This window comes from Gymnodraco acuticeps, unplaced genomic scaffold (genome assembly GCF_902827175.1).
Source record: "Gymnodraco acuticeps unplaced genomic scaffold, fGymAcu1.1, whole genome shotgun sequence".
NCBI classification, from domain to species: domain Eukaryota; kingdom Metazoa; phylum Chordata; class Actinopteri; order Perciformes; family Bathydraconidae; genus Gymnodraco; species Gymnodraco acuticeps.
In genome coordinates, this window is record NW_022991761.1 from 921,314 (window position 1) to 936,565 (window position 15,252).

The following is a 15,252-nucleotide window of genomic DNA, read 5'->3' on the forward strand; positions in this document are numbered from 1 at the left end:
TCAAGGTAATAAACTACCGAGTATTTGTGTGTATGAGTGTTGGACAATGTGAACATTATGCTACTCTATTATTTATTAAAGGGCTGACTTGGTTTTAGGTTAGAGTTCAAAAGGGTGTGTCAGTGAGGGTGACACGTGTGTGTGCTGTACCAGTGTTTTTGCTGCTTTCGGGTAATGAGCGACTTTTCCTCCTCAGAGGAGTTGCAGACTTGTCCAGCTCCTCCTTCAGGATGATTTTTCCCAGGTTTGACTGAATCTAAAGAGAGAGACAGAAATATATCTGATAAATGAAGGGGACTGAACAAATACCACAAGGCTTATATTTAAGTTACAGTACCAATGGCAGCTCTAGACCCATTTGACTGGGGGGGCTTGCTGGGGCCAGTTATTGAATGAGAGGGGCACATTTAATGCTGGACAAGTGAGACAAAGACAGAGTCAACATTTCAACTTGTTCAGGTCAGTATAAAGTCATAGCGGACAAAAAAAACATAAAATACCATTATTATTATTTTGTTTGAAAACAGAATTTGTGTCAATGACTTGGTTACAATTTTATTTTTAGTAATTAGTTCATCATTAACTTAAATGCAGTTTGGGGAAATAAATACATTACTTGTGCAGCCAAAGTTTTTATTTTATTCCTTAATATTTGTTTTAGTAACTTAGTTTCTATTTATTTAATTACATTAATGAAAAAAACCATTATTGTTATCTTAGGCCCAGGTTATAGCTCAGTATTGGCTGCAACACTATCACAAATGCCATGTGTTCTTTTGAAAGGGGGGCCACATGGGGGTCCAAGCACACTGGCCCTTGTTGGCCCCTCCCCCAGAACCGCTAATGTACAGTACCTTGTTGAGTTCTTGTTTCTGAAGCGCTCTCAGTCCCCACACCTCATCATCCTCCTCCTCCTCCTCTGCTTCCTCCCCCTGATCCTTCTTCCTCAACTCTTTCTCTAGAGGAGAGGGGATTGGTCGGATTAATACATGAAGCATGTACAGTAAGGGTTTAAAGCTTTAAGAGTTTTTAAATCAAAAATGTATCTTAATATATCCGGAATACAGCATGGAGTTTTCAGTGTCGTACCAATAACAGCCACGGAGGGGGGGCAGGGCCAGTACTCGGTCTCTATCTTGGAGGGCAGGTTGGGGTCCGGAGGCTGAGCTGCTGGAAACTTTGAAGACTCTATGATCAGATCCTCAATGTGTTTCCCCTGAGGGAGCTGAGAGGACACACACACTTCTGTACACACACACACACACACACACACACACACACACACACACACACACACACACACACACACACACACACACACACACCACTACACACACACACACACACACACACACACACACACACACACACACACACACACACACACACAGCAGGTTAAAGCTGATTATATGGAATCATGTCTTTGGTCTGTCTCTCAGATATATTCTTACTTTATCATATTAGACACATTTTTAAATATAAGTAGGAACATTTCGCTTCTTGTATCCATTGTAACTTTCATAATTTGTCAGAAAGGAAAGACATACTTTTGGAAATGATGCATATTAACAAACATATGATGATCTTATAATATGATGCTTTGCTGTGTAAAACTAGTATGTTCTTGAATGCAGTACTTTTATGGTAGTGGACTATTTTACAGTCTGGTATTAGTACTTTTATTTTAGTAAAGCATCTGCATTATTCTTCTACATCTGGCTAAAAAGCTCATAGTTAAAATCATGAGGAAATGAAAAACACATTTTCCATGTGTTAATGTATCTCTTGCTAAATGTGTGTCAAATAAACAAAGGTCATTTCGTTTTGACTGACTGAGTTCTGAGGGGGTCACTTTCAGTAGATTTAAATGGCAGTACCTTGTTTGTAGATTGGAGGCTTTTTATAGAGGTTGGAGCCATTATCTGAAAGAGAGACAAGAAGGAGTACGGGAAAGAGACGAGTAAGAGGAAAATAAATCAGGCCATTCTTGCTTTATAATAAAAACAAATAGCATGAACAAAATGTTTGATAAAGATCCCTTAAGTTTAAGTTTGGTTAAGAATAATGCCAGCATTTGACAGTGTAAACATCAACCTCTCTTTGCTGGACCTTTCTGTGAGGAAGACTCTGTTTCTGTTACGCATCGGCCCAGATATGCACTGATCTTTCTGCATGAAGATGAGATCAAATGTTTTGTTTGTATCAAATGAATGATATCAAAGTCATTACCTGGCCTGTGGAAGTGCTGCAGGGCGCCCTTGGCAACAGAGGAGTGTACGGTGTGAGGCGTGTTTGGCGTGTCTGGTGTTGGTGGTGTTCGTGTGCTGTGTGTACTGCTGGTCTGGATGGTGGAACAAGGGGAGGAACATCCAGGAGACCGGTTCTCCAGCCACTCCCTGGACTCCTTCTGGAAACACAGAGGAACACAGGAGTCAGACAGATGTGTGTGTGTGTGTGTGTGTGTGTGTGTGTGTGTGTGTGTGTGTGTGTGTGTGTGTGTGTGTGTGTGTGTGTGTGTGTGTGTGTGTGTGTGTGTGTGTGTGTGTGTGTGTGTGTGTGTGTGTTTCTATTTACTGGCCAATCCCGGGAAGGATCTTTACACTTGCGGTGATGAGGATAAGGGTTTCTATACAAAACTATGAAAACCTATTGTGCCCGGCCAAACTTCAGGACATTTTCCCACACTGCACTGCTTCTCCGCTCCCTTCACTGGCTGCCATTGGCTGCCTGAATCCGCTTCAACACACTGGTACTGGCTTACTGTCCTGTGAAGGCATCCTGTCCTTCCTAGGATGTGCCTTTTGCTCTGCATCAGCCAATCAGCTTGCTACTCCTTCACTTGTTGGACCCAGGTTCCCTCAACTAAAACACGCGTTTGCTATCCTGGCTCCAAAACTGTGGAAGAGCTCCCTATTCATATCAGGACAGCAGAAAGTCTGCATATATTCTGTTGCAAATTAAAAACCCACCTGTTTCGCTTTTACCTTGGCCATTCAATTAAAAATTAAAAACTGAATATTGAGCACTTCATCAGTTAAGCCCTTTTAAAACTGACGCACTGGCACTTACAATGGTTTGTCTTTTTGAAGTGAATAACTGCTCTTTTCTTGTTGTGGTTTATTGCACTTATTGCAAGTGCTTTGGATAAAAATGTCAGTCAAATGCAATGTAATGAAATGAGATGAGGACGAGTGTGTTTGTGTGTGAAAATCAATATTCACATTTATCACATCTATTGGAACAGAGCAGGTAAAAAGGTGTGCTGTCTCTGTGGGGGCCTTCATCAAACCAAGGTCATACACATTTAAGGGGGCTTTATTTACAGAATTTTAAGGGGTTTTTCAGCAATGCTACCGTATATGACAATAACTAAATAAAAGCATCTGTTCATTATGTTCATCTATTCACTTCCTGATTGTCCCAACAGGTGTTTTTAGACGTGGGTATAACAGTGATAGCTTCAAACCTTCAGATCATTTGTAGAGAGGAAGGGGTCTTACCTCAGGGGAGGGTGGAGGAGAGAAGGAGCGAGGAGACAAGGACCTCTAAGGGAGGAAAGAACATACTGTATAAATAGATTAAAAATACTCAAACATATAAATAGATTCAGAAAAGCTGCACATAAAACAACAGAAAACATTTGTTTTTCCTCGAGGAGACAAGAACCAACCGACAGTGTGTGGTAGTTGTATCATAAAGTCAGTTCTTTATTTGCTGTCCTTTGGAAAACATTAATAATTGTACTAAACAAACGTTGTGAAGGTATCATGTATGGCTCTGGGTAATTTGTGGCAGCCTTTTTCACTATTTTGACAGTTTTTACAAACCGAACATTCAATCAATGAATGGAGAAATTAGTCATAATTGATCCATTAAAAAAAATTATCTTTAGTTAAACATTTAAAATGAAAGAAAAGTACTGCTTTTACATTTACATCACACACACACACACACACACACACACACACACACACACACACACACACACACACACACACACACACACACACACACACACACACACACACTCCGGGTCTCTGTGGTAATGAGCTGTCCGGTTTCTAAGCAGCAGATTGATGTCCCGAGTCGAGTCAGACGCAGAGCTAACCGACCGACTAACTAAGCGCCTGTCACACCAGCGTCTGTCTGCTTCTAACATCTCAACATCCCATAATGCATTATTCTTATCGTCATTAAATCTCATGTTCTCCAACTATGATAGACCGTGTCTTAATATTTAAGTCTTAAAGTTAAAGCCCTACTGAAGACATTCATCTTTAAAAACATAAATATCTATTTTTTTTTAAAAAGATTGGCAAAAAAACAAGAGATGATTTTTAATGATAGTAAGTAGACGAGGAGACAGACAGTAGAAAGAGGCCAGGAAAAGACTGAAGACAGGAGACAGACAAGAGAAAGACAAAAGGGACATACAGTGAGAGACAGAGAAGGACAGCTGACAAACAGGAGATAAAAGACTGTACGCGGATGAGAGAGTCACAGGAGACAGACAGACAGACGGGCGTTTTTTCATCATCAAAAAGCATTTGTTTGAGACTTTTTTCATAGTCAATGAAGACAAATCTTCACCAAATTGACAACACATCCACCGGGTTTACTAAAATTGCTACAACAAAAAGCTGCAAATACAAAACGCTGCGAGAAGCTAAAAACACAACGGGAACCAGGGGACAATTAAAAGTGATGCACGCAGCTGGGACCGGAGCGCTTGTTGATGTTCGGGGATTATAAAGTTGGCTGCCACTGGAAACGCACCTACATTTGATTATCATGATTCAGGATTCCTTCCGACATTATAACAGATCTGCTGTAAGCCAGCTAGCTAATGTAGCTAACCTAGTTATTTCAAATATACTGACAAATTACTTTTTTACTTTTTTATATATCAAAATTATGAAACAGGCTAACTGTGCCAACACCGACAACTTTATTATACAAGAGCGCCAACAAGCGCTCTGGTCCCAGCTGTGTGCGTCACCTTTTAGTGTCCCCGTTTCAGTTGTGTTTTGAGCTTCTTGCAGCGTTTCGTTAATGCAGCGCTTTCTGTAAACCCTGCGCATGTTTCGTTAAGTTTGCTAAAATGTTATGCCATTTGTATATGTTTTGGCACATTTGTGTTTTTATATTTGCATTGCTTTTAAAACTGAAGCGTGTGTTTCCTAATCAGAGTGTGTTGGGCTGTTGTAGCGCGATTGCACCTGTCGGCCACCGTACATATGGCACAGAAGAAGATATTTCAGACTTGATTGACACCCAGTAGTTGTTAATGATACATTTAGTGTTGATTTGGGTCCGAACATGAAGGAAGATATTGAATATCACTAGACTACAGTGAAAACAGGACTTCCCACCTCCAGAGGACTGTAGCTGTAGTGGCTTTGGTAGATCATCAGGTCTGGTCTCTCTATGTCCAGGATGGCTTTGTCTCTAGGTAACGCTGCCAGGTCCTTATAGCCGATAACCCCGTCCTCCACTCTGGCCTATAGTAAGAGAGGGGGCAGATTACAGATTACTGCCTCAAGATTAATCTAAAGGATAATATAGCTTGATTTGTGTGTGGGGGTGTGTCTCACCACGATGGCCGCAGCAGGGGATCCTGGGACGCTGGACCCTCTTAGCGACAAGACACTCCCAGGAGACGTCTGAGCCAGCTGCTGCTCACACACACACACACACACACACACACACACACACACACACACACACACACACACACACACACACACACACACACACACACACACACACACACACACACACACACACACACACACACAGAGGTCAGAGTTCAACCAAAAACTGATATTCCGCCAAATTGAAAAGGACTTCAGCTAATGAAGGAATCGATCCTTTAGGTTTCTGCTCAGTGAGATCACCACTCAGAGGTTTTTCTATTTCTGCCCAAATACTTGATTTAGTATCATAAGGAAATACATGTTCTGATTGGTCTAAAGGTTTGAAATCTAGTATGGCCATACTTTTGCCAAACGATCCAACAGTTCAACATTAAAATGTTAAATCATACAGAAAAATCCCCCAATTTTACCAAAAGTAAAAGTCAGGTTGTCTTAAAAAAAAAAAATGATACCACTGTCTGAATTTTATGTATTTTATTTGAAAAATAGTTTAGACTCCATATGTTTGACATCCATCTTGTTCAGTTTATAGGTATCAAATACCTGTCGTTTCTGAAATGTGGGCGATTACATAAAGACATTGCATGGACGATGGTAGTGACGTGATTAATACAAAATGTGCATAGACTTCTGCATGACGCTGTGTGTTGAAAGCCAATCAGCATTTGAGATTGTCCTGACGACACTGATGTTGTTGAAGCAGAAATTGAGGAAAAGTTTTCATGGTTGTCTGTGGGCAACTTTGAGTATTAGAAACATTTCCATTTTGGTCAGGTTAGTTTTCTATATCTCTTATGTATATTTGTATCTTTTTGAACTTCTGGTCCAAATAGCTGTCTAATTTTAATCACTTTAAACTGTTTTAATGAATCCAAAATCATCATAATCTTTAGAAATTGTAATACGAATAAATACATTTCAAATAAATACTGCAACAATTTTATCTGCACTGTCTTGTCTTTATACGACTCAAAGTGGAATGACCCGTCCTACCAAAGCAGCATCCTTGACTTTGAGAAACCCCCAAAGTCTGTAAAGTAATCAAAGTCCCTGACCACATCATATTATAACAAATAAGTTCTGTTTTAAGAAAGGATGGTTATTTGAGAAAAACATCAGTATCAATATATCATTTTCTGCTCTAAGGCTCAGCGTGTAGGAACTAAATATAGTAATCTCAGAGATATTAGGACTCTTCTTCCCACACAGATCACACATCTCTAAAGTGCATAATGTGAAGACCTTTCAAAGCGTTTTTTTCCCCATAAATATCACACCTACTGTAAGTGAAAGCAGTGTTTACCTTGGGCATCATCCTGACTGCTGATTGGTCAGTTCCTTAGGGAGAGAAACAGACGAAACATGGTATTATCCCACAGATATTACTAAATATCTATAATATTACTCCTTTTCACAGGAGTGTGTGTGTGTGTGTGTGTGTGTGTGTGTGTGTGTGTGTGTGTGTGTGTGTGTGTGGGGATACATCCAAAGTTAAAGCAAAGACTATAGATCAGGCAACAGTATGCAGGTCTGAACAGTGACACTAGGCTGAAGTGTCAATAACTCTGTGTGTCCACACCAGAGATTGGTCCAGGATGTTGTTTAACCCAGTTTAGCATGGCAATGTGTATTTTGCTCTTTAAAGCTATATTGTAAAGGCTGTTTGGTCAATTACAAGACAGAGATTAGACATGATTTGGTAACACTTTGTATTAAGGTACACAAATTCACCATCAACTAGTTGTTCATTACCATGCATATTAGCAGTATATTGGCTCTTTATTAGTGATTATAAAACACTTATTCATGCTTTATTCTACATGACCGTATTCTACAAGTAATAGGCCATTTGTTGAGAGTTTTTCATCAATAACCCTCTAATTAGTGCTTATTTATTGCAAGTAAGGAAGTTGTTGTACATGAGTTTTGGTCTTAATATGCTCTGCTCAATATGGGCCTAATAAGGCAGCAATACCACAAGAATAGGAATTCTCCCATAGTAACACTTAACAAATCTGATCTATTCTTATGTAACAAGACATGAAACTATAAGTTTTAAAGGTAGGGTAGGTAATTCACTTCAGAAACACTTTTTGTTATATTCCATGGAATGCTCTTAACATCCCGATAGCAATGGATAAATGAAATGCTTTGACAATAAATACATACAAATGTTTCATCTGTGGAAGCTGTGGCGCTGTAAAAAGCAAGTCCAATTATCTGCCCCGGCCCGCGGTAAATAATTGGATGGCCTGCCTGCCTGTGAGCCTTCCATCTCGTGCACAAACTTATCTCGTGCCCTCATTGGTCATGTGCGCGTTCGTGCGTGTTGGACGAGGGGCTCTGTAAGGAAGTCTGAAGGAAGGGGCAGATTTATTTTGGTTGTGTATTTTCAAATTCTAGCACACTCGAGCTGGTTTCTCCATTCTTACCTACCCTACCTTTAATTGTGTCTAAATAACAAAAAAATTGGTATTTCTTTCTAAGAATATGTTTTGGGGTATTGACAGTTCAGCTACCAATGGCAAGGTGATATTGACCTGTATGTTTCATATTTGCACATTTATATTTTTGTAACATTTGTACTGAAGGTTAGACAGGAAACCGGGTACAGGAAGTAGGAGAAAGTGAACTGAATAGCATGGCAGTAGACATAGGCGGCGCGTGAGGCTCAGGTTTGGGATTGCTAAATAACTTTTTTTACCTGACGCTGCCCGCCTTTTCTTATCAAGCTCCACATTTGTGGAATCAGCTTCCAGTTTGTGTTCGGGCGGCAGACACCCTATCCATTTTTAAGAGTGCGCTTAAGACCTTCCTTTTTGATAAAGCTTATAGTTAGGGCTGATTAGATTCAGCCCCTAGTTTTGCTGATATAGGCTTAGTTTGTCGGGGGACATCTTACTACTTCCTTCTCTCTGTCTATACCTGTGTACTCTCATGTTCCGATTAACCCATCCATCCATCCATCCATCTTCTCCCGCTTATCCGTGGTCGGGTCGCGGGGGTAGCAGTTCCAGCAGAGAGCCCCAAACTTTATTTTCCCTGGCGACATCAACCAGCTCTGACTGAGGGATCCCAAGGCGCTCCCAGGCCAGCGAAGAGATATAATCCCTCCACCTGGTCCTAGGTCTACCCCTTGGTCTCTTCCCAGCTGGACGTGCCTGGAACACCTCCCTAGGGAGGCGCCCAGGTGGCATCCTAACTAGGTGCCCGAACCACCTCAACTGGCTCCTTTCGACGCGAAGGAGGAGCGGCTCAACTCCGAGTCCGTCCCTGATGACCGAACTTCTCACCTTATCCCTAAGGGAGACACCAGCCACCCTGCGGAGAAAACCCATCTCGGCCGCTTGTATCCGCGATCTCGTTCTTTCGGTCATGACCCATCCTTCATGACCATAGGTGAGGGTAGGAACGAAAATGGCCCGGTAGACAGAGAGCTTTGCCTTCTGGCTCAGCTCCCTTTTCGTCACAACGGTGCGGTAAAGTGACTGCAGTACCGCTCCCGCTGCTCCGATTCTCCGGCCCATCTCACGCTCCATTGTTCCCTCACTCGAGAACAAGACCCCGAGATACTTGAACTCCTTCACTTGGGGTAAGGACTCATTCCCTACTTGAAGTGGACAGTCCATCGGTTTCCTGCTGAGAACCATGGCCTCAGATTTGGAGGTGCTGATCCTCATCCCAGCCGCTTCACACTCGGTTGCGAACCGATCCAGTGAGTGCTGAAGGTCGCAGACCGATGAAGCCATTAGAACCACATCATCTGCAAAAAGCAGTGGTGCAATCCTTAGTCCACCGAACTGCAGACCCTCTCCCCCATGACTACGCCTCGAAATCCGATCCATGTATATTACAAACAGGATTGGTGACAAAGCGCAGCCCTGGCGGAGGCCAACCCTCACCGGAAATGGGTCCGACTTACTGCAGAGGACCCGGACACAGCTCTCGCTTTGGGAGTACAGAGATTGGATGGCCCTGAATAGAGACCCCCTCACCCCATACTCCCGCAGCACCTCCCACAGTAACTCGGAACTCGGTCATACGCCTTCTCCAAGTCTACAAAACACATGTAGACCGGATAAGCGTACTCCCAGGCCCCCTCCAGGATCCTTGCGAGAGTAAAAAGCTGATCCGTCGTTCCACGACCAGGACGGAATCCGCATTGTTCCTCCTCAATCTGAGGTTCGACAATCGGCCTGACCCTCCTTTCGAGTACCTTAGAGTAAACTTTCCCGGGGAGGCTGAGTAGTGTGATGCCTCTGTAATTGGCACACACCCTCTGATCCCCCTTTTTAAAAAGGGGAACCACCACCCCGGTCTGCCACTCCTTCGGTACTGTTTCCGACTTCCACGCAACGTTGATGAGACGTGTCAACCATGACAGTCCCTCAACACCCAGAGCCTTCAGCATTTCCGGGCGGATCTCATCCACCCCCGGGGCTTTGCCACTGTGGAGTTGTTTGACGACCTCAGTGACCTCCCCCCGGGAGATTGGTGTTGATCCCCCGTCATACTCCAGCTCTGCCTCTAACATAGAGGGCGGAGTTGTCGGGTTCAGGAGTTCCTCAAAGTGTTCCTTCCAACGCCCTAACACTCCATCAGTTGAGATCAACAACGTCCCATCCTTACTGTACACAGCTTGGATGGTTCCCTGCTTCCCCCTCCTGAGGTGTCGGACAGTTTTCCAGAACAACTTTGGTGCCGACCGAAAGTCCTTCTCCATGTCTTCTCCGAACTTCTCCCACACCCGCTGCTTTGCCTCGGCCGCTGAGGCTGCTGCCCTTCGGGCCTGTCGGTACCTTGCAACTGCCTCGGGAGTCCCCCGGGATAACAAATCACTGAAGGCCTCCTTCTTCAGTCGGACGGCTTCCCTGACCACCGGTGTCCACCAGGAGGTTCGAGGGTTACCGCCCCTTGAGGCACCTAGGACCTTGAGACCACAGCTCCCCGCCGCGGCTTCGGCAATAGAGGCTTTGAACACCGACCACTCTGGTTCAATGTCCCCAACCTCCACAGGAATGCCCGAAAAGCTCCGCCGGAGGTGTGAGTTGAAGGCCTCCTGAACTTGGGCCTCCTCCAGACGTTCCCAGTTCACCCGAACTACACGTTTGGGTTTACCAGGTCTATCCAGAGGCTTCCCCCGCCACTCGACCCAACTCACCACCAGATGGTGATCAGTTGACAACTCCGCCCCTCTCTTTACCCGAGTGTCCAAAACATACGGCCTCAGGTCCGATGATACGATAACGAAATCGATCATGGACCTTCTGACTAGGGTGCTCTGGTACCACGTACACTTATGAGCATCCTTATGTTCGAACATGGTGTTTGTTATGGCCAATCCATGACTAGCACAGAAGTCCAGTAACAAACCACCACTCTGGTTCAGATCAGGGGGGCCGTTCCTCCCAATCACGCCCCTCCAAGTGTCTCCATCATTGCCCACATGTGCGTTGAAGTCTCCCAGCAAGATTAAAGAGTCCCCTTCAGGAGCCCCATACAGGACTCTTTCCAGGGTCTCCAAGAAGGCCGTATACTCTGAACTGCTGTTGGGTGCATAAGTCCGATTAACCCAGCTTCCCCAAATGTCTTTCTTTTTGGTGTCTATATACGCCGGGATCCGGAGTCATGGATGATCCTGTTGCTGCGGTCCTGGATCGCGAGCCCTGGATCTTGAGTCGTGGCTGTGGTCCTGGATCATAGGTCCTGGATGGATATCCTCGTGGATTCATCTTCCTATTATACACACATGCATTTCCAAACATTTGGACTACCTATGTTGCAAATGTATTATCTTTTCAATTTACACACGGCATCTATTGCACGTCTGTCCGTCCTGGGAGAGGGATCCCTCCTCTGTTGCTCTCCCTGAGGTTTCTCCCATGTTCCCCTTTAAACTGTGGGTTTTCTCCGGAAGTTTTTCCTTGTACGATGTGAGGGTCTAAGGACAGAGGGTGTCGTATTGTCATACTGATATTCTGTACACACTGTGAAGTCCACTGAGACAAATGTAACATTTGTGATATTGGGCTATATAAATAAACATTGATTGATTGATTGATTGAGGTGTGAGTGCAATATACCGGCGGGCCAGATCTAATAGTAATTAGAAATTATCCTGCGGGCCGAAATTAAATCCATCAAGGGCCTGATTTGGCCCCTGGGCCTTGAGTTTGACACATGTGGTCTAAGGACAGAGGGTGTCGTATTGTCATACTGATATTCTGTACAAACTGTGTGGTCCACTGAGACAAATGTAACATTATTTAGACTTCATTAACACTTATAGTTTCATGTCTTGTTACATAAGAATAGATCATATTTGTTAAAGGTCCCATGACATGGCCATTTCTACTGATCATAATTCCATTGTTGAGGTCTACTAAAATAGCTTTATATTGTGCAATGTTCCAAACTCACATTGGTTTCTCATACAGCATCTCTGTGTATAGTATGTGTATTCACTCTCTGTCCTAAATGGCTTGTTGGAGCTCCTGCCCCCCCTCCCTGTGAGCCCACTGTGCTCTGATTGGTCAGCTCGCCCACTCTATTCTGATGAGTCCACCACCGTTACAGCGGAACATCAGTGATTATGTGTTACAATGGCGTTAACAACCAGAAAATGACACCAGTAATGACAAACAGCTGAGAATGCTGCGTGGGGTCTGGGTGCCGTGTTGGCGGGACGTTGCGAGGCTCGCTGCTGTGAGCAGGGCACAGTGTGAGCTCTATTACTGGTGTCGTTTCCTGGTTGCTGCTTGGGGTCTGCGAGACAGCGAGCCATCGTAAAACTTAGCCTGAACTCAGCCTGAGCACCATGGACGCGGGAAGGGGGGGTGCTGAGGGGGCTGCAGCACCCCCATCTGTGAGGCTCCACTAGCAAAAGCGTAAATCCTATTAACATAGCTTTTATTTCAGCTCAACTGTTATCTCAATAATTAATCTCATGTTATTAAGTGTAATCATGTTGTTATTACAGTATCAGCAAAAATAAAATGGAACAATCAGGGGCTGATGTTTACGTTAAATTAGTTGTACGCTAGTAACGTTTAAGAGTAAAAATCCAACCCAACAACTCAACTTTTTTTGTAGCTAACACTTCGCAATGTAAGTTTAGCATGGCGCTGATTAAACGTAGCTAGTGCTACAGCAACTGCTAACAAGCCTCCATCTGTGTCATATTGTGAATTGAACTAAGCAGAAAAACTGTTTATGCATGAGGAATGTGTGAAGGGAACGATACCTTCCTCTTGGCAAAAAGAATAGCACATCTGTCAACAAACTGTTTAATTAATGCAAGAAAATGCTTGGAGTTGTTGGAAAATGGAGGCTAGCAGTTTCCTCCTGCTTCCAGTTTTTATGCTAAACTAGGCTAACCCCATCCTGGACCTTTCCCTGTCCTTTACCTTAAACATCTGGATATGTGAAATGTTATATCTGAATAACAATGTTTTTTGCTCAGATTAGTGTGTGTTTCTTGTGAATCTTAGACAGTTAATAGCAATTTCAGTTTGCTGGGTTGCCAGTTCTGCATTGTCAAATGTGACTGAGGGACACAAAGGGATTATTCCAGAGTCCACAGCTTTGTCCAACAGACACCCACACATAGAAGAGTGGGTAACATGCGGTCAGTAACAGGAAACACCCTGCACACACTCGCAATACCATTTGGTGTGTGTATTTATACCTCAGGGAGAATAGGGGATCATTTCTGTATCTGTTGTCTTCAGGGCTCTGGAGCCAGATCAACACCTGAAAAATACACACATATTCAATAAATATGTATTCTAAATTAGAGGATTAACCCCTTGAGATCCACCATATTGTTATTATAGCAAAAAAACATGAATATCAACATATTTCCAAAATACAGAAATTAACACAGATACAATTTGCAGATTTAAAAAACAACCTCCAGCTGTTTACAGCTGCAGCAGGACTATCATAGTTACTGTATGTAGTTATCTAGAAGTAAATGGGGAGTGGGGATGCAATCGTATGTGATGACACCCCTTTGATTCATCAACTGCTGCTTGTTCTATGCCTTTCTCATAACTGTATTAGGTTAGTTGGTTTAAAGCAATACTATTAAGTTTAAATAAAAAATATTAGGTTCAACTGACAGGTGTGTAATGTAAAGAATGACCCAGATTGCTGATGAAGAGTTTTCTCGTAATGTTTCCATATTTCTGTCTACGATGTTTCAGATTTTATGCAGACTCTCTGTCTGTGTCTAACCCTCCTGTATTGATCTCGGCTGGCGTCTAATGTCCCTGACATTTAAATTCTTAATTTGTTGATATGTGGTTGACTGGTTGAATGTACTTTTGCAAAATGTATTTTCAGATGCAAATGGGAAGATAGGGTAAGACAGGGTATTCTTATTTTCTCTGTATGATTAGTCAATGTCAAATGATTGTTGTGGCTGTAGAGAGAAGCCTTTTTCTGAGAGACACCAAAGTGCTGTTATGTCCTAAGAAACGTAACAGTAGCAGCCTCCCTACATCATGTTTGGAACAGCAAATTCCAGAGAAGAATAACATGTCCCCAGGGACAGATCAATTACAAGCTAATGGCTCCTGCTGATCAATCATCTGGTCGAAAACACTGGAGGAATCTGATATATAAGATTGTCTTCTCCACAGCAGAGCTGCCATTTGTCCACAGTCAGAATGTAACAGAAAGTATTTACTCAATTACAGTTTGTAAGTGTAAGTATACTATAGTCTTTAAAAGAGGACAGATCGGATTCATATTCATATTTTATTCTTTTACTGTGACATTTTAATGTTCAAAAAGCTCTTTATGTTTCTCATACTGCCTGTGCTGCAGCACCTCTTTTCACCCTTTGTCTGAAACCAGAGCCCAGTGTGCTCTGATTGGTTAGCTGGCCGGCATGGGCGGCGGGTACTGTAGGCTAGGGAAGGCTAAGCCTTCCCAAATATTTGTGTCACTGCATCCTGGTAAAATAAAAATATAATGTGCATGTTTGTGTCTTTGACATTTGCGCTTCTATGCAGCCACCTGTGCCCTGTTCTACGAAGCCAGTTCAACAGACCCTATTTGAGTTATCTTCACTAACCCTAACAAACGAGATCTCGCTAAGCGGTCCTACAACGCTGGTTATCAACTCGATAAATCAAGCCAGGGTTTCTCTCTCCAGCTGAGAACGTGTTCACGTGAAAGGGGCGGGGTTAGCTACATTTGACCAATCACAAACAGGGACAAGTGTACTGACAGCGCAGCGTCATACTTCATTAATGAAAAATAAACTAATATTAGACAAATATGAACTTTAAACATCCATGACTTAAACATATAATCCAGGATACGAGCCACAGAGTTGCACCTGCAGCAAGGTGAATACAGAACAACTGGTTAAAAAATAACTACCGAGTGTTTGAAAGCGTACAACAGTTTTATGATATCACTGCCCCATCTATCTAAGACACGAGTGGATCTGACTTTAATTACATTTGAGTTGAGTGTTTCGTCAAATTAATGTGTTGCTTAAAATAATACGTCTGCATATGTGACACTGTAAGTGTTGCACGGCCAGATACGGCTGGAGAAGCTGACTCAGATAAGGAAATAT

General features: G+C 43.1%; 1 protein-coding gene across 1 annotated transcript in view; it reads right to left on the reverse strand.

Moving 5' to 3' along the window:
* The window catches only part of dmtn (dematin actin binding protein), a 28,766-nt gene that overhangs the window by 12,944 nt on the left and 570 nt on the right, over positions 1 to 15,252 (reverse strand). The window contains exons 2-11 of the mRNA XM_034199328.1: positions 13,345 to 13,409; positions 6,961 to 6,995; positions 5,595 to 5,675; positions 5,373 to 5,501; positions 3,501 to 3,545; positions 2,230 to 2,407; positions 1,878 to 1,922; positions 1,090 to 1,245; positions 855 to 958; positions 151 to 256 (exon numbers count right to left, since the gene is read on the reverse strand). Of these exons, the coding sequence (XP_034055219.1) occupies positions 151 to 256; positions 855 to 958; positions 1,090 to 1,245; positions 1,878 to 1,922; positions 2,230 to 2,407; positions 3,501 to 3,545; positions 5,373 to 5,501; positions 5,595 to 5,675; positions 6,961 to 6,972 (856 nt within the window). The 5' untranslated portion in view covers positions 6,973 to 6,995; positions 13,345 to 13,409. The remainder of the gene's footprint in view (positions 1 to 150; positions 257 to 854; positions 959 to 1,089; positions 1,246 to 1,877; positions 1,923 to 2,229; positions 2,408 to 3,500; positions 3,546 to 5,372; positions 5,502 to 5,594; positions 5,676 to 6,960; positions 6,996 to 13,344; positions 13,410 to 15,252) is intronic.